The sequence below is a fragment of the Phytophthora sojae genome (assembly GCF_000149755.1).
Source record: "Phytophthora sojae unplaced genomic scaffold PHYSOscaffold_3, whole genome shotgun sequence".
Taxonomy (NCBI): domain Eukaryota; phylum Oomycota; class Peronosporomycetes; order Peronosporales; family Peronosporaceae; genus Phytophthora; species Phytophthora sojae.
In genome coordinates, this window is record NW_009258117.1 from 9,192,399 (window position 1) to 9,216,722 (window position 24,324).

A 24,324-nucleotide genomic window follows, 5' to 3' on the forward strand; every position below is an offset into this window, starting at 1 on the left:
CTCCATTGCCTGGAAATAAGTTTGAGCACTCAAGCTTCCACCTCCGTGTGTTAAGGCGTTAAGGCGTGCGAGCTCTATCATTCGCTACTTGCAGATACTCGATTCTGGAACAGGGTAAGCGAATTGGGCGCACCTACTACCTGCATTAACGTATGTGGGGGTTGAAACAATCGTACTCGTAATAGCAAACTTTGCCTCGAACTTCTCATACTACTGGTAGCAAGAAAGAATCGCGAAAGAGAGTAGTAGTTGTCGATCTAATTTCTCACTGCACGCGCAGCGTTCACAATGTCGACCATCTCTTTGCGATTCGCCAGCAGTTTGATCGCGTCGTCGTAGGAGACCTAACGAAATTGGCAAACAATAATATTAACTATTTGTAACACAAGATTATTTTGCAATAGCCAGCCACTCACCCAAATACGATAGCGCATGCTTTCAGGCCACTGATCATACACCGTCTTGGCTGTCATCTTGAACGGATAGTAGACGTGACCCTCGCCGTCCTTGTTCTTAAATTCGGTCTTGGGTAACATCTTCGGCTTGATTCCCGCAACCTGTAGAACCGCCACGACCAGTAAGTAAACTAATTATTCCAGCGGCCGATAGAAGTCAAATCTTCTAAGAGTTCACGCCTCGCTGCCACCCTGGCTTTTTCACCATGGTCCCAGCCTCCCTTCGGCAACAACCAGTCTCTCTTCTGCGGCTTCGAGCTCGAAATGAGAAGAACGTCGCCGCCACCCTGCTTAGCCGGTCGTGAAGGGTGTGGATTACTTTCAATGCCAAAAAGGTGGAAGTTCAATGCATCTGAAAACAAGGTGGAGGTTCAAGGCATTTAGAAATGGAGAAACTGCAAAGGCGCATACTGGACGAGTTTTTCTGCAAAAGACGCAAAAAGCGCATACCGAGTTTCTGATTCCACGTAGGAATCAGACGATCAAGCAACTTACACAACGATTAGCACGATGTACCAACTTGGCAACGAGCACTTACGCACGCTATTTATGTGTCGCGCACCTGGACCATCTCGATGCCTTCATGGCGGGGAAGTGCAACTAATTTTCAAGACCAGCATCGGGCGAATTGCCAAAGAGAGAGAGGGTAGCATACATATCCGCTAGGTGCAGCCTGCACCGTGCAGGAGCAATCTACAACTATCAACTTTCTGGAACAACCCCAGCTAATCGACAGCGTTTTCCCCTTCTGTTGTGCTGCACAAGTTGTGCAGCACAGAGTTGGTTTGACAACCCAGCACAACTTGGTCGTTTGGAAGACATAATGGTTTCCTTCAATGCGGCATTGTAGGGGGCAAACGAAAAGTTCATTTTGAGTAGAAGCCAAGGCTTGAACTGCACTCCAAGCCAGGGCTGTGAGGGACTAGCCCCGTGGGATGTGGTGGGCGGGTTGAGAGCTAGCGTCCTGCTAGATGTCGATCGATGGATCGCTGACGCTGCTCGCTCTGTCTGTGTGCTACCGCTACTCTTCCTAATATGAACCCTGGTGCAAGCATAAATCACACCCGGTGGCATGCATTGCTACATCGTGACTGAGATGCTTGCCTTCCATGATACGGCTCAAGGGCGGTGTGAGCATGCTAGATGACACCGAGGTGTATGCATTGAGCATTGATGCGGAATTCGCAGCTCGAGGTGGAGTTTGAGGTATAGTTGCTGCGTACCATACTCGTGCATCCGATAGCCCATAGCCTGCGCAAGTTTGTCAGGCATGCAGGAGTCCTGCGGCCGAATGATGTGTCAGTCCTCGGGCTTCCCTGAGGTAGGAAGCGAAGGAACTGTAACCATTGACGGTGTGCGCGCGCCCGTGTAAGTTGCTTGATCGTCTGATTCCAACGTGGAATCAGAAACTCGGTATGCGCTTTTTTGCCGAGTATGCGTCTTTTTGGGGACGAAGTCCCCCCTATAATCATGAGACTCCGTTTTATGGAGTTTTTACGTCTCTTATCTACACTCCGCTTTACTTTTTACATTAATTCTGTGAATGGGTTAGGGTCACAATTTAGAATCGCTCACACGGGGACCAAAAAATGAAAAAAAATACCTCGGTTAAACAACATTTGGATGCTTATCGGAAGGTGGTATCGGCACGGATTTTTTTTAGCTGAACCGACGTCACTATCTTTAGATGCCATAAAACCAGAGGGTCGAAGTTATGAAACAGCAAATTCGACCGTTTGTATGGAGGACAACAGAAATAGACTTAAACGTGACATTTTACACTTATTTGGACCCGCTTATGACCCTTTATTAAGCCTATTTGCCTTTCAAACCTTATGCTGTCGTACGAAGGGTCGCTCTGCGGCCGTTGGTAAGAAGTCTGCGGCCCTTCGGGATCGCTTGACCAGCGCACAACAGAGAGTTCAAGCATCAACAAGCAGAGCCTCAAGGAAGCGCCAACGCTACGCCAAGTAGCAAGCAGCTTTGCATGCTGAGGACCGGGTACTGTCGAGCAGCAACTTCTCTAAATTACATTGAAGGCTATACGCGGATGACGAGCTGGACGATGAGCTGGGGTGTACGAGCCGGAGTCCGTGTCGGTGCTTCTTGGTAACAACAATGGCTCTCTTTTGGCCCGTTCGAGCTCGCCTACTACTTCGCTTTAAAGAAATCAGACAGCTCCAAGTCCTTCCTGCACGCTAAAGGCGCTGATTATTTGCTCCTTTCAAGTCTGCGTTAATTCATTCATTGCGTTGCTCATGAAAAGATGTTCGACTAAGCAAATGGATTAGCCCACTCAATTACAGTTCTGTTGGATCGATCTCGGGCGTCACAGCTCTGCTTTGATACCCTACATGCATGTGTGATGGTACGATATCGGGCTCAACTACATTATTTTGAGCTAGTTATCGTTCATTATATATGTTTCCTTATTGCGCTCAATGTGCATGAGGTTATCTACCTACGCGTGCAGACTAACAGCTTTGAACAGCCGTGCATGTCATAGTCGCGGCAGCAACATTGGCCATTGCGGCTGGGTGTAGATGACATCTGGAGGAAGAATTTCAACATGGATCGCGAAAGGTTACTGGAATAATTCGCTCGTATTTTCACTCTGAACATGAATACACCACGAAATTGAAACATCGAAAGTTAACCCCTTATTCACTTTTCGTTGTGCCAGTGTGCACATTCTGCTATTACACTTACCTAAGTAAGTAAAATACAAGTGTTCTGGCATTCGAACCACAGGTCAGGTGTATCAGTCTACCGTTAATAACAACGTATGAATGATACTTATGTTGTTTGCAAAATAGCCAGCAAATCGGGGAGCGTGAAAGGGGAAATAAAGCGCTAGAATTTGCAAGCGACTCAAATTCCTTAAGTGGGGACGTCGTCCAAAACTCTGTGGTCAGCATAGTTTGGGGGTCACCCTCTAAAGCAACATGAGCGTAGCGACCGTGATGCTCCGCTAGTGCAGAAAAACTCGTCCAGTGTGCGCCTTTTGCAGTTTTCTCTTTAGAAATGAAGGCGTGTGCCATGTGGTGTGTGCAACGTGTATATGCTAGAGTGACCCCTTGTCGGTGCGAGCTTCAATCTAGAAGATCTTTCATGTGATGTTAAGACCCAGTGCGGCAGACGAACTCAGCAGCTCTGCGAGTTGAACGAGTTCGAACTGCAGTTCACGACCATCTTGAAAGCGAACCGTCCAGCGGAAAAACCCTGTGGGGCCCGAGGAATCCAGCCAGTCTATGATTTGGCCGGGCATATAGCGATTCGTCACCTGGCCATCAGTGCCTGTGACGGGCAACTGCTTCATCACGTTCCAGTTCATTGGCATTGCAGGCCGCTTCTCAAGATCGACCATGAGTTTGTCCTTGGCGAAATAGCATGAATGGGAAGGTTTTGGGAGATTGCTCAGCTCCGGGACGTTCCTCAGCATCGGAATGCTACCTCTGGGACGTTGCCCATGTACAGGCTGTCACCCATGTCAGGCACGCTGTTGATCTTCATGGCATGTCCCACCGGGGCAGCTTTGGAAACAACAAATGGCCGTTTCTAAAACGGAACACATACATGCATTGAACCTCCACCCTTTTTTAGAAACTTTGAAACTCCACCTTTTTTGCATTGCAAGTAATCTCATCCCGGTCGTGAAATCACAACACAAAGTCCAACAAACGGTTGCCATCCTCGTAGCGCTGAGCGCCTCGACCCACGTGTGAGGTCGATACAGGAGCCCTTTGCATACCAGGAAACAATTTTACATCCCTGCGCAATACATCGCCAGTCGCCTATGATAATACTTTCCCAGCTTTCAAATCCACCATCCTCTGCTCTTCAACCTTTACAATCTGCTGCAGTGCCGTCTTGCTCAAGCCTTCTGGGTACTTCGCCGCCACAGATTCGAATTTTGATGCGATGTCATCAGCCTTCGCGCCAGAGCTGCAGTGTTCTGAACACTGTGTTCAAGCCTTTGGAACCTTCATTTTGCTGCGTTGGAATTTTTTGGCCGCATCGCCCCCCGCTGATGTATCTCTCGTCGTCATCTGAATCAGCCAGCTCATCTTCATCGTTCCGACGCAGGAACCGCATGACCTGGTGTTCAGCAGGTGAGATGCGAGACAGAAAGGCATTGTTCGGATTGACAGCGCCGGCCTTGTCCGTGACGGAAGCCCCGCAGCTTGAAACAAGGGTGATCACAACAATAGAGGTAAAACCCGCAAAACTAGCCACACAGAGTTCAATGGCGGAGTGTTCTTGGTGGGAAGGGATGCAAATTGCGAAATAAGCTTATAATTTGGTTTGTTGGTTGGTAAGATGTGGCCCCATGCTTATAAATGCACGATTACACGACCACAGTAAACTCCGCACTTGTGACGGATAAACATTGTACAGTACGTAGCTCACATTGTCCGCAAAAATAAAATAATCGAATCACATAAACAAACTACCACAGTATATTGCCTAGCATCATCAAAAAGCGGGATGGGAACTGTAAGTGCTCATCCGATTCCTTGTTGACGCTGTACGACGGACGAACACGTCACTGACAATGACAACGGCGGCGACACGGAATCTACCAGTAGGTAGATACCATAATAAGCTTTATCAGTACTTTTAAGCCGTCCTTTTTAAAGGACTTTAAAAATAATAAAACCAATAAATAAATCTATCAAAACCATGAGTATGTTGTGTAGATAAGCAAAATAAGAGCCTCAGTTTATTCCTGTCAGGGGGGGGGGTCACACACCGTGTGTGAAGTTTTTAGGTCGTTGCCAACTTGGAGCTAAATCATTCATATTAAGGGATACTAAGGCTCCGCGAAGGCTGGAATAGGAGGTTTTTGGGATAAACCCCTAATAGGGGTTCTCACGGTTGGTAGTTTTGCAGGTTGCAGGTTTGGTCAATTAGCCAATCATGGCTGACCTGCAACCTTCTAACCGTGAGGACATGAAACCTGCACTCCCCATGCTTACGCTGAATTTTATCCAATTATAGACTAGCTGATGCTGGCTGGCTGGTGGTATTCCAGAACTCGACATGGTCAAGGAAGGAACACGCACAGCTACAGACCTGCTTCTGCATGCCCGTATCCTGCATGCCGCTTTGGAAGACTCAAGCGACGAAGATGACAGCGGTGATGAGTTAGATGACATTAATGTAGCTACTCAGGTACTAGCTACGCGCTACTTGTTTCGCAGCACCGTCCTGAAGTCTGATGAGCGGTACCCAGCGCGGATTTTCCTCATGGGCTCCGTCCGCGCTCGTCGTGATCTAAGAATTAGTGTCGACGGTTTCTGCCTCCTGCTTGCTTCCGTAGCTCCACACCCTGTTTTCCAGCGGAAGCCAGGGAAACACCAGTGCAGCTTCAGCTGGAAGTGTTCCTCTACTCCATGCAATCGCTGTCGTACCACAATATTTCACAGCCCTTTGGTATCGGTGAAGGTATGTGACTAAACGTTTTTTTATTTTAAGTGGGAGAATATCTGTTGCTTATCTTACGTTCATTTAATTTGCCCTTGTCAAACATGCTAGGAACTGTAAAAATTGTTAGCGACCGCGTTGTAGAGGCTGTCTTGGCGCTGGAGAGCTCTTTCATTCGATGGCCAACTCAAACGGAGCGTAAAACGATGGCTGACAAGGTCCAACTGGCGACTGGCTTTCCTAACTGTGTTGGGTTCGTTGATGGGATCTCAAGTATGCACCCAAAATTGATGCGGAGTGCTACTTCTCACGATGGCAGTTTACTGCTTGAATGGACAAGTCATTTGTGACCACAAGCGCCGAATCACTTACTATCAGGTTGGTTATAGTCATTAGGGTTTATCAGAGAGTTATCGTTTCTTTAAAAAAACAACATCTAACATTACTACTATGATATAATGGTCGGATTGCCGGGTTCCGTCCATGACAAGCGTTCTCTTTCGTTTACGGGTATGGCTGCGGACCCTCGCAAGGTTTTTGGTGTCTACAAGTACTTGCTGGGCGACAGTAGTGAGGTTTCGCAAAGCAACTTGTGGGAGTTAGCGACAATACATTCCCTACCCCTCTATAGAGACGTGTGTCTACAAGTTGTTCTCGACTCGTCTAGAACGTCTAGAACGCCCTGTACACGTTGGTACTTGAGGAGATACGGGTAAGCATTTTACAATCTCCCAGCAATCTTTACTATGGAGAAGCCAAGCCAAACGCACAACAACCCCCCCACCGACGAAGCGTCGTAAAACGATGGTCCGCTTTACGGATGAGCTTGACTTCCAACTGATCCAGGAAGCTCAAGCGAGAAATCCGTATGGGGAAGACTACGGGAAGAAGACCCAGGCTTGGGCTGATGTAGCTGCAGCTTTGGAAGTGGACGTCGACGGTCGCCGTTGCCGCGAGCGCTGCAACCAGCTCGTAGATGCGTATGAGGCAAAGCAGAAGGCGAGTGAGAAACGAAGCGGGCCGTGTGAAGAGTACACGCCGAAGGACGAATGTCTGGCGGAGCTGCTGGAGATGCGCGAGATAGAGGCGCTGCTGAAGAACGACAAGAAGCAGCAGAAGGACCAGCAGCAGCAGGAGGACGAGCAAGCTAGCGCTATGCGCGACGCAGCCTTAGAAGGGATGAGCCGAGGAGGAGGAAAAGGGGGATCGCAGCAGCAGCAACTGGTTGCTTATCTCGAACGCCGCGACCAAGTCGCTCAAGCACTGGAAGGGAGGAAGGTCGCCAACGAGGAGAAGCGGCTTGAGTTGGAGGAGCGACGCCTGGAACTGCAAGAGCTGCGAATGGAACTTGAGCGAGACGAGCGACTTGCGTTTATTGAAATGTTAAAGGCTGTCGTCAGCAAGACTAGTTCGTAGTAGCTAGACTAAGATACTCCTCGAGGCTTGGCGGCTTAATGGAAAATAATTTGCTGATCTGGTTGGGGTTGGAACAGTTGCGGAAGTTTGTCAGGAGTACACCGACCAAGTAGCGTTTCCCCACAGGTGATAGATATAGTCTTTGACTCAGTCTCAGAACAAGAAACGGCCATAAGCGAATGATCCCTCCGAACCCCCACTCCACTGCCACGCGAACTTTACTCATAGCCGCATTGAATGCCTTTTGCGTATCACTCAGATTGGAGCCCTTGAAACCGACGTGCAGCGTTGGTTTGAGTGGGTAGGCAGGATCCCCATAGATGCAATACGGAAGTTCCCCGTCGTGATGTAAGACACGCAGAAGGCGCTCCAGCAGTCCACTCTGCCTTAAAAGCCAAGAGTCGTGACGACGTCCAACCGTTGGGCCGTAAAAGTCGATGAAGAGTCCGTCCGGTGCCATTATTCCTTGATGTTTTAGCGCGTGTTTCCTCTTGTGTCCGTTGTAAACTTGTTTTTGGTTGCGCGTTGGGCGTGCAATAGCACGCACAGTGCCATCGATAAAGCCAATGCATCTCGGCTCCGGTGCTCCACGTTGTGCCACAGCAGCAGCGTACTCCTCCAATCGCGACGATGTAAGTAGCCCACATTCAATGGTGAGTAGGCATTTGTACTTGTCGTACACCAACCCCAGCATGAAGTTAAATATCACGCAGACAATAGGGGCGGACCGCCCGAAAAAGCGGCTTAAGTCTCCATAACGTCCCGGGTATGCCATGCGGCGCAAGAGAATGCAGAAGCCCTCGAAACCGGAGAAGACAGCTCGATTTGGGAGTTTATAGCTGCTGTCTAGGCGGAGCGCTTCAAAGAGTCGAAATAGGTCTCGCTTCCAGAAGCGAAAGTAGAACCGTGTTTCGTAGTCGTTGAGCGCGTTGATGTTAAAGCGATCGCCGTAGGAAATGGACCGGGGGACGTTGCTTGTGGACGACGTTCGAGCAGAGAGGAGACAAACCGCTTCTTCCTCTGAGAGCATGCCGAGCACGAGAAGGTCTTGTACGTAAGTAGAGTTCATCTTTGAAAATGCTACAGACGTGCAAGTCTAAGTTGCGAAAGCTCGTTCTAGAACTTGGCCGAATAAATCTATGGCCGCTCTCTGTCAAATCTTTCGAACGGCTCTAACATCCACAAGTTTAACTTGCGAAACCTCTCTAGTGCCTATGGGGTTAGCTTTCCTTTCGTAGTAAACCCCTACAAGCGACCCGCTGCTCTATTGCCTGACAACACTGAGTTTAATTTTCGTCTAGCAAACCAGCACATCGACATCGAACACTGCATCGGAGTTGTAAAGGGGCGGTTCCCAATTTTGAGCGAGTGCGGAGTTTATTTGCTGAATGAGGACGACATCATTCGCGTTTGCAAGATCCAGTGTGTGTGTTTCGCACAACATAATATGTGCATCGAGCTTCGCGAGAAGCAGTTTGAACCTGTTGTTGAAGCGGACCATGAAGATGAGTGGGCGTGTGAGATCACTACTCGCTATGATCTTGACATGTATCTTTCCTCGGACGACTTGCGATCTGGTTCCAGCTGCCTGTTTGATTAGCAGTTATCGTCGAGGCTAAATCGTGTAATGACATTGATCCCTTCCCGGCTGGGGTCAATCTACCGTACCCACCCTAATAGAGTCCGGACTTTATTTTAAAGCGCAGGACTAGAAACTTGAAGCTTCGTATCAGTGTTAAAACTTATCATCTTGGAATTTGTATAACGAAACCGTTAAGTACCGGTATTTCTTGGTACGGGCATCTTTTCGGAAGGGGCTTATATTTTGGTGAATACACGTTATTTTTAAGCGTTTGTATACCGGTATCGTCAACCGGTACGGTATTACGGTAAGTAATTCAGTTTCCTGAGGTAATCCGACCAAATTTGGTGTGCCACACCATCCTCCCTAATCAGCTTACGGCGTCGCAGACTCGCTTCTTTCTCCGATCTGACAATCGAGCAGCATGCCGGCGTATCACTCGGAGCTCAACGAGCTGAAGGCGCAGGAGGCCTGCGGCTGCGCCATCCTGCCCATCAAGACGCGCGCGCGAGGACCCGCTCCCCCCGCGCCCGAGGACCAGTCCGACATCGTGGACGAGATCCTCACGCTCTTCCGCGCCAACGTGCTGTTCACCAACTTCGAGATCAAGGGCAACGCCGACCGCGTGCTCATCTACGGCACGCTCTTCGTGCACCTGTGCCTCAAGAAGCTGGACAGATGCAACACCAAGACCGACGGTACGTGTGCGCATGCAAGACTCGACTCGACTAGAAGGGAGAAACCCTAACGGTGCTCGTTGTCATTAATCCTTGCACCTATCCATAGCCACGCGTATCCTGCAGCAGACGGCGGTGGACTCATTCGCGATCCCCGGGGACTCAAGCTTCCCTCTGGGAGGTCTGGTGCGCGCGCCGTCGAGCGCGAACGAAGCAGGTTGGTGGCTGTTCTGGAGCGTTGCTTGCTGGTAAAGTTTTCTTTTTTGCTGACGGATGCTTTTGGATGTTGGTAGAAACTATCCGCGGGTTCTTCAAGCAGCTACGTGAAGCCATCGCCTTTCGCCTGGTGGACGAGGTGTTCCCGAACGGAGAGAAGAGCAAGTGGTGGATGCTGTTCGCCAAGCGAAAATTCATGAACAAGGAGCTGTCGCGTTAGAGTTTTATCCCCGGACGGCAGGCAAGGCAAGCGCGAGTGCTGTCACTCCCCACACTAATACAAGAAACAAATAATGCGCTGAAGGAGGTAGCTGGAGCACGTGTCCGACACAGAAAGCCAAACGTCAACAAGGAGCTCTTGTCTCGCCATTTTTTTGAAGTGGGGTCATTTTACCAACAGAACGCACGTATACAGAGATTTGGTTTCCTTGCAAGTTGGTTTTACCACGTATAAATGCATTTTCTCCCGAGTCGCAAGTCGAAGTCCTTCCTCCGTGCTCTCGATCGTCTACGCAAAGGTGGCTGCCATCTCGGAGAAACCCCGGTCCAGCATGACGTAGTTCTCGAGCCACGAGCTGGCCGGCGCCACCTGCTGCAGCTGCATGATGTACTGGTGCGTGGGCTTGTTCAGGTGAGCGCTCACAGCGATCAGGTTGACGAGCGTGTCCTCGTTGCTCGGGTCCTTCTGGACGGCCTCGAGCAGCAGCCGCTCGGCCTCGACGTGGTTCTTGAGCGCCATGAAGGCGGCCGCCGCGCCGTTGAGCAGCAGCGGCGTGGAGCCGAACCTGTCGGCCAGCTCCTGGAAGTGCAGCGTGGCCTCGTCGGCCTTGTCGCCGCCCTGCAGCGTGAAGCACCAGGCCTGCGCCAGCTGCGTGAGCGTCGAGTCCTCCTCGATGCGCTTCATCTCCTGCACCGTCTTGTTGGCCAGGTCCAGGCGGTCCATCTGCAGGTACAGGTGCACAATGTACAGCATGTGCTCGAGCGAGCCGCCGCGCGTGAGCGCCGAGAGCGCGTCCGAGAGCTTGCCCTCGCGCGCGAAGATCTGGCCGGCCACGAGCAGCAGGTGCGCGTTCTCGCCGCTCGTGGGGTCGGCCAGCCACTCCTGGAGCGTCAGGTCGATCATCTCGCGGTCGCCCTGGCCGCTGAGGTACGTGGCCCAGAGCTTCACGGCGCTCAGCGCGATGGGCGTGTTGCCGGCGTCCGGGATGCTCTGCAGCACGAGAGGGAAGTTGCCCAGCGCGAGCTGCGCGCGGTACACGTACACGTCGCGCTCGTGGCGCAGCGCCTCGCCCAGGTGGTTCAGCATGCCGCCCTCGCTCAGCGCGTTCTGGTAGTTGCCCACCCAGAGCTGGTTCTTGAGCGTGAAGAGTTCGTCCGGCTCGGCCATCCTTGCTGCTCTACTTACTCTATGTGTTGCGTCGTTTAGTGTATTGTGTTGGGGGGAACGAAGCTTTGGATTTTGCCACGTAGAAGAAGGCTCCGATTTAGCCTCCATAATAAAGGGCCAAGAGAACAGGCGGAGGGGGCAAAAATGCTGATTTAGCTAAATTGCTTTGTATTAGAGATTGGCACTCCTAATTAGCCGTCCAAACCGCTTCAACCAGCAACTTGCAGCACACGTGGACTCCACGTCGTGGATCAACACCTTTTTGACTGCCAACACTCTGAGAAGGTGTTGGCGTAGATCTCACTCAAATGCAAAGTGACTGCGTGCATTTTCCCTCAAACTAAGCTTAGCATTTTGCGCTGAGAACTGCGTCCTACTACTAGCCATACAGGGTTCACGTAGATAGCGCCGCTATCGCGCTACTCATGCGAACTCCGCTCGACGGGCGCTCCAGTTGAAAAAGTTCGTGTCTGGTTCACTGCTCCATTCCTGGCCATCGGACAGAGCAAGATATTAGATCCACCGGCAGGCTGCTACTATCATAGCTGTACCTACTCACAGGTACCAGTGGGCCCATTTCCTCCTCGCCGTAGTCCCAGCTGATGCTCTTGGCCATCGTCGGCGCCAAATGAACGGCGATCAACACAAATGCCCGAGCAAGCTGCCCCAGGAGGGCATCTCCCATCTCAACGACTGGACACGGTGTAAATGCCATCGCGGGCGTAGATTCGCTACTGATACGGTCGGTGCCCACCAAAGGAAAATAATGCCACACTTCAACGCGAACGCCCTCCACCCGCCCGTGCCATTCGGACATGGAGGCGGGTTGCTGCCGATCAATGGTGATCAAGTTGATGCCAAGTGCGCCGTAGTTCACGTCCCCACCGCGGCTTCGACGTGGAAATGCCGACGAGTGCACGTTGAAGTGAGCTGGACGTCGTCGATTGGGCGTGGCCGATGCAATCGACGTTCCGCATCCTGCAAATCCACGCAATCGTCTCTTGTGGAGGCACCGCAAAGGAATCACCGGGTGCAGGCAGCTCCATGCCACGCACGTCCAGACTCAAGACGCCGCCATTCGTGGAAATCGGCGCATGTCGACAGCTGCCGGAGCGCTCTCAACGCTGCCTGTGGCCGGACGCCAGCGTGGCCCGACAACAACGCGCGGCCGGAGCTGCGCACGCTGCAAGGCCGCATGCTGCGGCATCTCCAGCTCTGGGTTCTCTACGGACTCTGGGTCGTCGGAATGGGCTTCTTCGTCTGCATGTGGGTCTTCTCGCTCTTCTGCATCGCTCGCTGGGTCTGGACTGCCGCGTTGAATGCCGACGCTACGCCGCTGCCGCCCGCTGTCAAGCTCTTCCTAAGCGCCGCCGCGGTGCACGAGAGCTACTACTACTTGACGCGCTCGTCGCTCTCGCTCCACCAGTGGCCGTTCATGCGGCGCGTGATGCGCTACCTCTTCCTGCACTACCCGTACTTCCGCCTCAACGTCACAGTATTCGAGGAGCGTGAGGAGAAGAAGCTGCGCGAGGCCGGACGCACTACCGGAGAGGGGGTTGTGGACACCAATGCGGCGGCCAGCAAGGCTATCGAAGAGAACGATGCATCGCCCTGTGTCGAGCCCAACGACCGCTCTCTGTTTGCTTTCCACCCTCACGGCGTGCTGTCCAACGGGTTTGCCATCAACGGCGCGCACCACATGACGTTTGAGCGCGCTGAATGCCGGTGGCTTGTGGCGGAGAACGTTTTCTGGTTCCCCATGCTGCGTGAGGTTCTGAACTGGATGGACTTCAGCAGCGTCGCGAAAGCCACATTCCAGCGGTTCATGGCTACGGGCCAAAATGTGAGCTTGATCCCTGGCGGCTTTGAGGAGGCCACGCTGTACCGAAGAGGAAAGCACCGCGTGTACATCAAGAAGCGCTTCGGCTTCATCAAGATGGCGCTGCAGTACGGATACAAGGTGCACCCGGTCTACACTTTCGGCGAGGAATACGCTTACCACGCGTTTCCGAGTCTGCTGCAGCTTCGGTTGAAGCTGAACGAGTACAAACTGCCTGGCGTCGTGTTCTTCGGTCGGCTCAACTGCTGCTATCTGCCGCGGAACGATGTCGACCTCATTACAGTTGTGGGCAAACCTTTGGTGCTGCCGCGAATCGAGCACCCTACCCGAGAAGAGGTTAAGAAGTGTCACGACCAGTACGTTGAGGCGCTGCTAGGGCTTTTCGACCGCTACAAGGGCGTGTACGTGGTCGACCCAAATGCTACGCTGGAAATCTACCAACTAACGAAGAGATAATGAGTTGACGTGAACTTACATTCTTTTAATGAGAGAGACGACGCACGTGCTTATATTCTTCACTTCACTACAAAATTGCTTAAGTCTACGCAAATTCCGCACGAGGATAGTCGCGCTTTGCGTCAGGGGCAAGTCCGCTCCACTCCTAAAGCCCAAGAAAAACAAGTTTTAGTTCATCAAACGGAAGCTCACTTGGATAGGGAAAGCGATCTCACCGGAACGATCGGACCAACGTCTTCGGGGTTGTAGTCCCAGCTGATGTTCTTGGACATGCTTGGCGCCAAGAAGTCGAGCAAAGCCACGAACACCCGCGCAGAGTGCCCAAGAAGAGCGTCTCCGACTTGGACGATGAAGCAGGGCGAAAACGTGTGCTGCATTTTGGGAGTCCAAGGAAAATCGAAAGTGGGCGAAACGAAACTGAGTCGTTGGGTGTGAATCAACAAGATATCGATTACGATGAAGGAACTCGGGGCGTATATGATGTTGCTCGTTAAAAGTGCTGGAGTTTAGTTGCAATTGCATCATTCCATGCGGATGAGCACGACACCAACGACACAATCATGCTTTAAATTTGATGACGAAGTCACTCACGTATTGCCTGTTTTCCTGGAGGATGCTTTTTTATGGAGGATGCTTTTTTTAAGCATCCAGGAAAACAGGCAATACGTGAGTGACTTCGTTATCAAATTAGAGGGGTTAACCCCGCTTGCGTCAATATTATTTTTCAGAAGAACGCAGATGCAGCAAGATGGTGTTATTGTAGGATAAGGAAGCTTTCTCCCAACTTGGCATTCCTTGCGCTTCTCTGTCATTGCATCTATCCAATCAGGACAAGTTCTTCAATGAATTTAGCCAATCACGATCGATTCGTGTGTATCCCAACATTTTCCCAATTATTTTGGGAATTTACAGTCTTGCTAGAATAATGTCCAACACAAAAGTTTAGTGTAATTGTTGCATTACTCATATTTGACCGCAAATTCCCAATACAAATCATGATTGTATCGTTGGTGGCTGTGACTCGTCTGCTTTCTCTCCTCTCCCATTTGAAAAGATGCAGCGGGCGTCGAGAGGGCTTGACATCCCGCAAGGGACAGCAGGGCAGGAGGCAGCGGCGATGAAGTGCTTCAGCGAATTCTTAGCTCTTGCTAACATGAATGAGGAGTCAATTGCTAGTATTGCGAAGTCGCTGTCTATTCCTGATGATCTACCAAGTCAAAACTTTACTCTTTACTAACCGCCTTCTCCATTTTCTTGCAAACTAAGCCAAGTGCTCGAGGAGGCCGTCATGCTAAGGCTACTGCTGTGGGCTATATGTCCCAAGTTGTGAACCTGCTCCGAGAGCGGTACCCTCTGTTCTTGTCAGACAGCAAGCGAATTGCGAAAATACGCGACAAAATGGGTTCAACTATTGAGGAGCGAAATTTGCTAACTGGCGTGCAGACTGGTGAAGCTCCAGGCTGCACGCTCAGCGACTTGCGTGTTCTGGTGCAGGAAACCGCGATTAAGGGGGTTGGCTCAGGTTATAAGAGTTTGCATGACGCTGCTGTACTAACGTTAATGTGGCACACGTTTGGTCGAGCGATCGATACCTGTTTTGCTAGGAAGAGTCAGCTATCTATGGCGGCATCGGGGGAGCTCTTTCTGCATCTAGCTCGAATCAAGACTTCGGTGGTTCAAGGCATCTCAATTTACAAGGCCGCGACTCACTGGGAGCAGTGTATGCTGCACGGCCTCGGAATGCTGTTCGTCGGAGCGTCGGAGCCTTCCAGCTATGTGTTCCCGCTAGTGCCGCACGCGGCGGCATCGAATTTGCCAGGGGAGAAGACCTACAGCCAAGACGAAGCTATACTCTACTGGGAGAACCTTGAAGAGAAAGCTGAACCAAGGAACGAGCGACCAATAAAGCGCGTGAGAGGAAGGCCCAACGTGTCCAAGTATATTAACGACGTCATTACCATGGTCTGCGAGCGCCAAGCCCAGGCCTCTGCCCCGCTGCCCCCGACGCTCACCGCAGGGCTGAGCAGCCACTCCTTGCGCCGCGGCTCCGCAGCGTATGCAAACGCCTCACCGCAGCTTGGGATCCAGTGGATCTCGACCCGGGGAGCTTGGCTGCTAGACTCGCTCACGAAGGCGTTCGCGTACGTGGGTACCACGACACGCGAGGACCAGAGTGTCGGCAAAGTCCTCGCTGGATACCGAGACCCGCACCTGCCATGCGTCACGCCCACGATTGCCACCTTGAGTGAGCTTCTTCCTACGCTCGAGTACGCCCAGCTGCTAACCCTGCGCGGCCAGCTCTTCAAGAACGTCAGCGGCTTGACGGACACCACGCTCAACGTTGCCGCCTTAGTCCTGGATGCGGCGCTCGCGTCCCTGCTCATCCATCTTGACGACGTCGCGACGGCAGTCCAGCAGGAGCAGGCTGCCACAGGCTTCACATCGCATTACCTGTACCGCTTCCACGAAGCTCTGAACGCAACCAACGTAGCGCTGGGAGCTCGGCTCTCGCTGGACACGTGCATTGGTTGGGGTCGGCAGCTTCGCACGGCTTGGCAAACGGAGAACTTCGGACAGCTGGGTGAACGCAGCAATGGAAACACCACCATACTTGCCGCAGCCGTCACCCAGATGCTATCGTCCATCGCAGCAATGCAGCGCACACTTCAGAAGCTCGTCGCGGTCCACGAGAGCAAGTCCACCAGCGCTGACGGTCCTGCTCCTTGTCGCTGTGCTGGCCAGGCCCCGCAGGCGAGCACTGACACCGTCGTTGAAGCGCACTATCTTGCTGGCTGCTTCTACAACTGGTACACACTGGAGCTGTGGCACACGGCAACCCAAAAGAAACAACAGTTTGTTCGCGCTGACCTCAAGGCAGGCGTCAACACCATGATCATAGCAGCAGGGCGAGAGGTAGACGTACCAACGGCGCCACTGGACCGGGACGGCGTCGCGTATCGGCTGTGGAAGCAGCGTGTCTGGACGCTAGCGGAAGACTTGGACAAGAAGGTCAACGCTGCGCTTGGGAGTATCGACGGTAAAGGCCGATCCAAAACCGCGGGGTCGCTACGGAAGCGCTGGAGAAAGCTGCGCGTTGACCACCGCTCTGCGTACGACGCGCTCTGCTCAGCATTTATCACCCGCAAAGCGAACGGTGGCATCGTCGACCGCTGCACACCAGCTAGTCACCAATGGAAGCAAAAAGACTTGGAGTCGTAGGATCACGCAGTTTGTATTAACGCTTAATACATTCCTATTCATACAAGATGGATAATCGAATTCAAGGCGCAAATGCACACGTCATCGCCATCCCACAACTTAAGCACAGCGCATGGATTCCCGTCAGTCCCGATACAAAGTCATACACAATAGAGAAACGCTCACATACCGTCAGCGAGCGCGCACGACCTCGTGCTTGGCCGACAGCTACCAAAACCGGCAGCATAACACTCGCCCTGCCGGGTTTTGTAGCTGCTTTCGACGGGTCCTTGCGTGGGGCGCGTGGGGCGCGCCTGGGGGCACTCGGGTCTGGGGTGGTCGGAGGGGGAGGCGTGCGGCACGCTCGGAGCGCGCTGTCGTGTTGGAGATGCGGGGCGGAAAGTGTGATGGCGGAGAAGGCTGCGCAGCCGGCCAAAAATAAAACCTTAAGGTTTTTTCTTGGCTTTGGAGCCGATAAACCAGTCCATACTTTGTTGAAGTCATTTGGAATCTCACTTATGATTGGCTCTCCTCATTGGGAGCGGCGTTTGGGACCTGGTCGATTAATATTGCCACGCTGAGAGTGACAATTAATATACTGAGGAAGAAGCGGGGTTTCACTTGGTTACATTGCATGTTGTTGGCATTCAACGAAAACCCAAAAACAAAAAAATCATCAAACATGTAGCCCAGACAACCCTCAGCTACTACAGCGAACAAGCTAGAGGATGATTTCGTTATTATTGTGGCACTCGCGGACTAGTCTACACGTATCTCGGTTGAAGTGACCCGCGTCATGCTTTGGTGGTGAGCATGACACTACTGTACCACACTAGTCTACTGCAGTGACCAACTTTCGATTTTACTCACGCCATCTTATGAAACTGCACGACATTTTAGTCGGTGGAGCCGTGAGCACCACTCATAATATGAATCATAGGTACATCCGCCCGTGAAGCAAGCACTAGACACTTGGAGATTTGCCACCTCGGGTTCATTAGGATTGACATGTGAGCTTTTTCTCTCCATCTTACAAGCTCCGCCACTCGTAAATTCGACGCAAGGTCGACAACCCAAGTACTCAAGAACGCTGCATGTGGTCGCAGACCCGAGTGGGCCAACTCCGATACGCGACCGGAACGGCAAACTCTACGTGGGCGATTTCTGCGGCGCGTTCACCTTTCGCTTCTCTACGGGTTGTGGGTCGTCGGCATTGGCTTCTTCGCTGTGATGTGGATCTTCTCGCTCTTTTGTGTCGCACAGTGGATGTGGGGCTACCTTACGGACGCCGGTGCTGCTTCGCTACCGTTTCCCGCGCAAATATTTCTGGGGTTGATCGCACTTCACGAAAGTTACCACTTCGTGACTCGACCTTCACTCCATCCATGGCCATTCATGAGACGCTTGATTCGCGACTCGTTCCACCGCTACCCGTATTTCCGGCTCAACGTCACCGTCTTCGATGAGCGAGAGAAAGCCAAGTAAGCCCAGCGTACGGATCCCACTGAGGCCAAGTGCGACCCCGCAATCGCTAGCAAGATGATCGAGGAGAATGATGTTTCGCCTTTTGTCAAGCCCAACGACCGCGCCATGTTTGCTTTCCACCCTCACGGGGTTCTCTCGAATGGCTGGGCCTTCAATGGCGCACACCATTTGAGCTTCCAGCATGCGGATTGTCGATGGCTTGTGGCGGAAAATCTGTTTTGGTTCCCCGTCATGAGAGACTTGCTCAATTGGATGGACTTCAGCAGCGTCGCGAAAGCTACTTTCCACCGGTTCATGCCCACGGGACAAAATGTATGCTTGATTCCTGGCGGCTTCGAGGAGGCGACATTGTACGAGCGTGGCAAGCACCGAGTGTACATCAAGAAGCGCTTGGGATTCATCAAGTTGGCTCTGCAGTACGGGTACAAGGTGCATCCCGTCTACTCGTTTGGGGAGGAGTACGCTTACCACACATTTCTATACCTGTTGCAGCTTCGTCTTAAGCTGAACCAGTTCAAGCTACCAGGTGTCATCTTTTATGGACACCCGCAGTGCTTTTTCCTGCCTTGCACCGACGTGGACCTCATCACAGTCGTGGGGGAGGCTTTGGTGCTGCCGCGCATCGAGCACCCGACGAAAGAGGACGTGCAGAAGTATCATGCGCAGTACGTGCAAGCTCTTCAGAAGCTCTTCGACAAGTACAAGTCGGTGTACGCCGTTGATCCGGAAGCCAAGTTGGAGGTCTACTGAAGGTGTAGCTGAGCGTGCAGTAAGCCAAAGTGCAGAGATATTACTCGAACATGATGAACACCGTAACATAAACGGTTCGCCAACTTCAACTTGAACGTTTCGACTACACTGCCTACGGTAATTAGTCTGACCTAGACTATTTTTAATTGAATGGTTCATTGCTCTTGTAGAGTATTGACCAGACAATGGACACATCAGACCAAGGACGACGCCGGCCCTGACGTCGTCGACGACGCCAACCCTGCAGCCCGACCGACACCGACAGCTTGACCGACAGGACGCACGGACCGCGTCAACACTACATCTACATAATCGCCGCCGCGTCAACGGCGGTACTGCATAATCAGCGCCAGTGGTTGGTGCTGTGGAGCTGGAGGGCGCTGCTACACGGGGCGCCCTCCTGTTAGGCAAGTAGTTAGGGAGCTTTGTCTAACTGCTTAATGAACTCACTTCGCAAGCTACTTTGCAGCGCGCAAATGTCATAGCTCTTAGACAATAAATAGTCTGACCTAGACTATATTTTTGCTAAGACTAATGATGAAGCAACACACACGAAAGAGTCTTACTCGGAGTTTTCATCGACCGACTTTCCTTCGAAGTGCTCGCGGTGTTTCGCGATAATATCTTGAAGATGCGGGTAGAGCTGGCCAATCGACCAGGTACCATCGATTCCAAGTGAAAGTCCACATCGAATCATCGCCTTACGCGCATAGGACATGCCATTTTTGTCATTTTGAAGGTTGACGGCTTTCACCGCCTCTGCAGCAAGCGGGAGGAAAAAGTTGTTCCCTAAAGGAGAAAAAGGTGTAATGGGTCAGTCGTGGTGATTAGAGCCTTGCACCCTTACCCGCATGACACAGGAGAGACTAATTTTGAAGTTGAAGTGGTCAGACTAATTTTGACCAGTACAATAAATAGTCTGACCAAGACTATTTTCGAACATAGACTATTTCCGCACACAGACTAATTACCGTAGGCAGTGTAGCAATATCTGTAGATGAAGATCGTGATCTTTCAGCAAACCCGTTTGGGATTCATGCTCTTTCGTAAGACGATACTTAGCTCCAGAATGCCTATAATAAGACAAAGCGACTTAAGTTTTCCGATCAACGCGTTTTGACAACATCTTGGTTTTTGTATACCAGTGGCTACATTGTCGAGTCGACACAAGTGATTGAACTCGGTCAAAACCGGAAGAGTCTGCTGCCACTGGTCAAAATGCAGATGCTTGGCTCGCAACGTCCGTCACAACCCATGCGTCTACCGTGGCCAGTTGCTGCGTGAATCCGCCATCGCAACGGGCGACGCACGCAGAGCGCTGGCGGTGCCGCGAATGGCGGCCCGATACGGCCACAGCCCATGGGCGTGGCCATTATCAAGAGCCTTGATTCAAGACCGTAGCCTCGGCCGTCGCTGCTGCTGCCGGTGGCGGCGTGGGCAAGCCGCTGGGTGTCGGTGCCGCATAGATAGGCTGGGCGGACTGGCACCGGGGCTCGGGGCGCGCTGACCTCACCGCAGAGAGAGAATGCTGCGCGCTGGGCGTTTTGGGCGTGCCGGGCGGCGTTGAACTGCCCAGCGCTGCTGCACTCCACGGCATTCGCGCGCGCGAGCGAGCGAGCGAGCGGCCGAGCGGTGCCGGTGCCGGTGGCGGCCGAATGAACGGCCGGCCGGCTGGCGCGAAGTCGGAGAAAGCGGGAGGATAGGATCGTTCGTTGTCCTCTTGTCGGTCTTCGCAGTGCTCTCGGTGGACAAGCAGCCTGCTTGAAGCAGGCAAGGCGAGGCGTGTCCGTCGTGCTCTCGTCGCGGACACGAACGGAATATACTCCGGCCGCCGCCGCCCAAGTGGCTGCGATCGGATCTGGGCGCGACTTCAACCTGTCGACGAGCGAGCGGAGGAGGAAATGGGTGGATCCACTGCATGTATTTGGTTGGGCTCCGATATTCAGAAAACCTGCTGCCGCTGATTTTTCAGGACGAGCTGAAGCGCGTGCTGCAGCACGCGACTCGCTGGAGGTGAGTGAGGACAGCCGCAGCAGCTGCAGCGTCGAGATGAAGCAAGCGCGGCGACGCCGACATCTGAAAGGATGACGATTGCGAGCGCGGGCGGTTCAGCGGGTGGCGCGTGCTGGGTAGTGGCAGAATTGAATATGCGAGGCGTGGGCCCGGGGTGGTGTAGGTGTGGGCAGCGCGGCGACCGCAGCTCGCAGCTTCCTCGCCGAAGCTCAAGGGCTCTCGCAGCCGCGTTAAATCAGCCGCGGCCGCGCTTGCCGCAGTCTGTAGGAGTCCTACTAGGACGCCCTCGTCGCCGTCTTCCTCCTGACTCAAGTGACGTCTAGACCAGAGCGCCCGGAGCGCTGCTCTGTGCGTCGCTGGTCATTGCTTGTTCGGCTGGTCATCTCGGCCGCCGATCGCTCGCTTAGGCACCGGCACGAGGTTTACCGGAGCGGTGCCATTCTCGTTACGGTGAGGCCCCGCTCGGCCTGAAGCAGCCATCTCATGTCGGCCTTGCGCTCGGATTAGTCGAACTAACCGCAGCGCGGTGCACGAGCCCGTCTGTCCTCACTATCCACTGCGGGTCTTGCCGCGCCACTGCGTTCAGGAAGCACCGGTGCTTTCGACCGCGCTGGACGTCGAGACGGCAACGCGCTGACCCGCGCTCGCTACATCAGCGCTCGTGCCGGCAGACGCTCCACGTTGACGGACATGGTGCCCGTGATTGCGTCCCAGCTCAGACCAGCGTACACCACTCTGCAGCAGAGAGACAGCAGAGTCTGCTGTCTCCGCCGCGGAGTCGGCGGGTCTGATCGGGTGTCGACCGTAACACCGGAGCCGTTAGCTACCTGCACCGGCAATTCGGGCCTCCGGTACGGGCCAGCCACGGGCATCAGTACATCTATACCTGTACAATACATGTATTGTAGATCTGCTTGGTGAGCACCTGGTGCTGCTGCAGGCAGTCGCATCGCACTCTCAAGGCGCGGGGCCACTGACACCCGGTCAGCTCTCGGCCCTCTGCAATAGAAACAGGACCCTGACTATTTTTGGCACGAACCGGACGCCTGTGCTGAACTTTGTGTAGCCATGTAGCAGATAAAGATTAGAGCGTGAGAACGAGACAGGTAACAACTAGTACCCGGTTTTACCGATTAGATCAGTTATTAGAGTCAATCTAAAATACATAAAGTGGTTTCTGCTACATATGATTCCCTTTTAAATCCGAGTATATCAGGAGTCTCGTTCTCATGCTCTAATCTGTACTGAGAACTATACTTAAATGAGACCATAGTGAACCCAAGTGAATTGTCAAGGATTCAATCGATCGAGCGGAATCGAACCGCAATCGCATCGAGTAGAACCCGCAATACGTCATCGTGTAGCATGTGGTGGGTTTCACCCCAACACCCCTTAACGTATCGCAGGTTTCCATCCTCTTCCTGGACTGCCCCAACCCGGGTCCCGGGCAGGCAAGACACAATGGAACCGGGGAAGCAGTTGAGCCTGTAGGAGCTCTACAGAGCTCAGTTCAATATTTACCTTGTCGAGGGCAAAGCATACCAAGAAGGTTTAAGCGCCATTTATAGTACATGTATACGTTGGCGGGACTTTGGGTGGTTCAGCACCCACATAGTGTTCTGTGTGGTCTTCAACCCACTACAATAGTTTGGTTCGATAGGAATGGATAACGCATCAGGTCTGACAAATGAGACGGTTTCAAACGAAAAGATGCTTACGAACCTAAGTACGAATCGCGATTTAACCGCATCAATCGAAAGAGGCGTGTCGTGTGCTTCGTTTAAGCTATCGAATGCTTTGAAATGTTAAGAACTCGCGCAGTGGCATCGGTCTAGAAAAACTATCTCCATTTTCGGACCCCCTAAACTCACGATTTTATTGTGCTTTGCAATGATTTTGGCAATATGAGGCGAGATTTGCTGTATTTATAGCGACCACCTGCTAGATTTAAGATAAATCGAGGTGCATAAATGGGTGGAGGCCTAGAATTACGCTAAAAGCGCCACAATTGCACTTTTGAAAGTGCAATTGTGGCTGTGCAGCTGCAATTCGGTCGGCTTTTATCCACAAGCACCTACACACACAGCAATTATGCATAAGAGGTTGGATGCTGGGGATCATGGACGGTGGTGTACTGGGCCAATGCATGGCTGCTGGCAGGCCCTCCCAAGTCGATATATATATGAGGAGGTGGATTTATGCATAATTTTAGCAGGTCGTGTATCTTTTTTCACACATATTTAGGAGCAGGCTTTGCCATATTTAGCGTCTAAAATGGTCGGCAAAATCATTGCAAAGCACAATATTTGGGGGGGGTGACCTCAATATTTTTTCAATTTTAACATATTGTATATTATCAGAAATCTCGCGCTAAAAGCAAGCACATCAGAGTGTTTTTACGCTTTTTACGTGTGCTTTTCACTTTCGAAAGTTTGATGTCCGGTTATTTCCGAAAATTGATTGGTCAACTTTAAACGCGATTATCTCGATAACTCCAAATGGCGCCTAAGCATCATTCCGTTTGAAACCGTCTCAAATGGTTTTGCACTCTTTTAATAGCCAGGCAGACTGGTACACTCCACGACAAAAAGATATGGACACCACCAAAAGTGGCTGTAACTTCGTCATTTTTTATCGTTTTAAGGTGCGGTTTGGACTAGAGTTGCAGAACACGCTGATAAAGATCGACACGCTGCTAACACGCGCGCTTTTGCGCTTCTTCAGGTAGCTCACATACAAATCACTGGTTCTGCCCAGGTGACAAAACTTATGGACAGCTAATCCCCATACAAAATCCGTTATTAACCAAAACCCCTTACAAATTATACGACTTGGACTTTGTATGGGGCGACAAAGGAACCCATGATTTCTCAACTCTACCTTAGTACTGAGCCATATATCATCGACCAACAGTTTAGAATGAAGAAAACAATCGTATATCCAACAGATAGCAGCATACAGAGCTACAAATTGACACTAACTAGGATGCAACTGAACGTGCCTCGCAAATCATCAGATGATACATGGTAGCCACCACTCGAAATTTCAGTCACTTACTACTTGCTCAGTTTTGTGCGATGGTCGATGCATTTATTACAGGTTACTAAACACGCCTTCTAGTACACGATAATGCCATTAGATCTTTGTCTAACGTCGCGAGTATCGCCGTGAGACTGGTTCCTTTGTCGCCCCATACAAAGTCCAAGTCGTATAATTTGTAAGGGGTTTTGGTTAATAACGGATTTTGTATGGGGATTAGCTGTCCATAAGTTTTGTCACCTGGGCAGAACCAGTGATTTGTATGTGAGCTACCTGAAGAAGCGCAAAAGCGCGCGTGTTAGCAGCGTGTCGATCTTTATCAGCGTGTTCTGCAACTCTAGTCCAAACCGCACCTTAAAACGATAAAAAATGACGAAGTTACA

General features: G+C 52.0%; 13 protein-coding genes across 13 annotated transcripts; 7 read left to right on the forward strand and 6 right to left on the reverse strand.

The window, feature by feature from the left end:
* Positions 1 to 257: 257 nt before the first annotated feature.
* PHYSODRAFT_488796 (hypothetical protein) lies at positions 258 to 4,387 on the reverse strand (the record flags this gene model as incomplete). Its single annotated transcript, XM_009526685.1, is given in 5 exon segments — positions 258 to 344; positions 417 to 586; positions 634 to 773; positions 4,122 to 4,249; positions 4,262 to 4,387. Coding segments are annotated over 5 exon segments (651 nt in total), but the record flags the coding sequence as incomplete, so codon positions are not given.
* A 751-nt stretch (positions 4,388 to 5,138) lies between these two features.
* On the forward strand, positions 5,139 to 6,232 carry PHYSODRAFT_299642 (hypothetical protein; the record flags this gene model as incomplete). Its single annotated transcript, XM_009526686.1, has 4 exons — positions 5,139 to 5,142; positions 5,491 to 5,751; positions 5,799 to 5,903; positions 5,994 to 6,232. 4 exons carry the CDS (start codon positions 5,139 to 5,141, stop codon positions 6,230 to 6,232), a joined length of 609 nt encoding a protein of 202 aa, XP_009524981.1.
* A 454-nt stretch (positions 6,233 to 6,686) lies between these two features.
* On the forward strand, positions 6,687 to 7,298 carry PHYSODRAFT_330097 (hypothetical protein; the record flags this gene model as incomplete). The annotated part of the gene is made up of 1 exon (XM_009526687.1): positions 6,687 to 7,298. The coding sequence occupies one exon, from the start codon at positions 6,687 to 6,689 to the stop codon at positions 7,296 to 7,298; it is 612 nt and encodes a 203-aa protein (XP_009524982.1).
* On the reverse strand, positions 7,288 to 8,328 carry PHYSODRAFT_489016 (hypothetical protein; the record flags this gene model as incomplete). Its single annotated transcript, XM_009526688.1, has 1 exon — positions 7,288 to 8,328. One exon carries the CDS (start codon positions 8,326 to 8,328, stop codon positions 7,288 to 7,290), a length of 1,041 nt encoding a protein of 346 aa, XP_009524983.1.
* Positions 8,329 to 8,577: 249 nt separating this feature from the next.
* Positions 8,578 to 8,754, forward strand: PHYSODRAFT_435540 (hypothetical protein; the record flags this gene model as incomplete). Its single annotated transcript, XM_009526689.1, has 1 exon — positions 8,578 to 8,754. A coding segment is annotated over one exon (177 nt), but the record flags the coding sequence as incomplete, so codon positions are not given.
* Positions 8,755 to 9,298: 544 nt separating this feature from the next.
* On the forward strand, positions 9,299 to 9,993 carry PHYSODRAFT_557931 (hypothetical protein; the record flags this gene model as incomplete). The annotated part of the gene is made up of 3 exons (XM_009526690.1): positions 9,299 to 9,578; positions 9,667 to 9,774; positions 9,851 to 9,993. The coding sequence occupies exons 1-3, from the start codon at positions 9,305 to 9,307 to the stop codon at positions 9,991 to 9,993; spliced, it is 525 nt and encodes a 174-aa protein (XP_009524985.1). The 5' UTR covers positions 9,299 to 9,304.
* Positions 9,994 to 10,281: 288 nt separating this feature from the next.
* Positions 10,282 to 11,160, reverse strand: PHYSODRAFT_330099 (hypothetical protein; the record flags this gene model as incomplete). Its single annotated transcript, XM_009526691.1, has 1 exon — positions 10,282 to 11,160. One exon carries the CDS (start codon positions 11,158 to 11,160, stop codon positions 10,282 to 10,284), a length of 879 nt encoding a protein of 292 aa, XP_009524986.1.
* Positions 11,161 to 11,701: 541 nt separating this feature from the next.
* Positions 11,702 to 11,875, reverse strand: PHYSODRAFT_447630 (hypothetical protein; the record flags this gene model as incomplete). The annotated part of the gene is made up of 1 exon (XM_009526692.1): positions 11,702 to 11,875. A coding segment is annotated over one exon (174 nt), but the record flags the coding sequence as incomplete, so codon positions are not given.
* Positions 11,876 to 11,926: 51 nt separating this feature from the next.
* Positions 11,927 to 13,456, forward strand: PHYSODRAFT_314037 (hypothetical protein; the record flags this gene model as incomplete). Its single annotated transcript, XM_009526693.1, has 2 exons — positions 11,927 to 12,021; positions 12,265 to 13,456. 2 exons carry the CDS (start codon positions 11,927 to 11,929, stop codon positions 13,454 to 13,456), a joined length of 1,287 nt encoding a protein of 428 aa, XP_009524988.1.
* Positions 13,457 to 13,541: 85 nt separating this feature from the next.
* Positions 13,542 to 13,833, reverse strand: PHYSODRAFT_330102 (hypothetical protein; the record flags this gene model as incomplete). The annotated part of the gene is made up of 2 exons (XM_009526694.1): positions 13,542 to 13,601; positions 13,672 to 13,833. The coding sequence occupies 2 exons, from the start codon at positions 13,831 to 13,833 to the stop codon at positions 13,542 to 13,544; spliced, it is 222 nt and encodes a 73-aa protein (XP_009524989.1).
* A 2,254-nt stretch (positions 13,834 to 16,087) lies between these two features.
* On the forward strand, positions 16,088 to 16,675 carry PHYSODRAFT_493073 (hypothetical protein; the record flags this gene model as incomplete). The annotated part of the gene is made up of 2 exons (XM_009526695.1): positions 16,088 to 16,132; positions 16,208 to 16,675. The coding sequence occupies 2 exons, from the start codon at positions 16,088 to 16,090 to the stop codon at positions 16,673 to 16,675; spliced, it is 513 nt and encodes a 170-aa protein (XP_009524990.1).
* Positions 16,676 to 17,532: 857 nt separating this feature from the next.
* PHYSODRAFT_314038 (hypothetical protein) lies at positions 17,533 to 18,889 on the forward strand (the record flags this gene model as incomplete). The annotated part of the gene is made up of 3 exons (XM_009526696.1): positions 17,533 to 17,557; positions 17,733 to 18,135; positions 18,190 to 18,889. 3 exons carry the CDS (start codon positions 17,533 to 17,535, stop codon positions 18,887 to 18,889), a joined length of 1,128 nt encoding a protein of 375 aa, XP_009524991.1.
* Positions 18,890 to 20,857: 1,968 nt separating this feature from the next.
* On the reverse strand, positions 20,858 to 21,972 carry PHYSODRAFT_299647 (hypothetical protein; the record flags this gene model as incomplete). Its single annotated transcript, XM_009526697.1, has 3 exons — positions 20,858 to 21,248; positions 21,554 to 21,788; positions 21,942 to 21,972. 3 exons carry the CDS (start codon positions 21,970 to 21,972, stop codon positions 20,858 to 20,860), a joined length of 657 nt encoding a protein of 218 aa, XP_009524992.1.
* Positions 21,973 to 24,324: the final 2,352 nt, after the last annotated feature.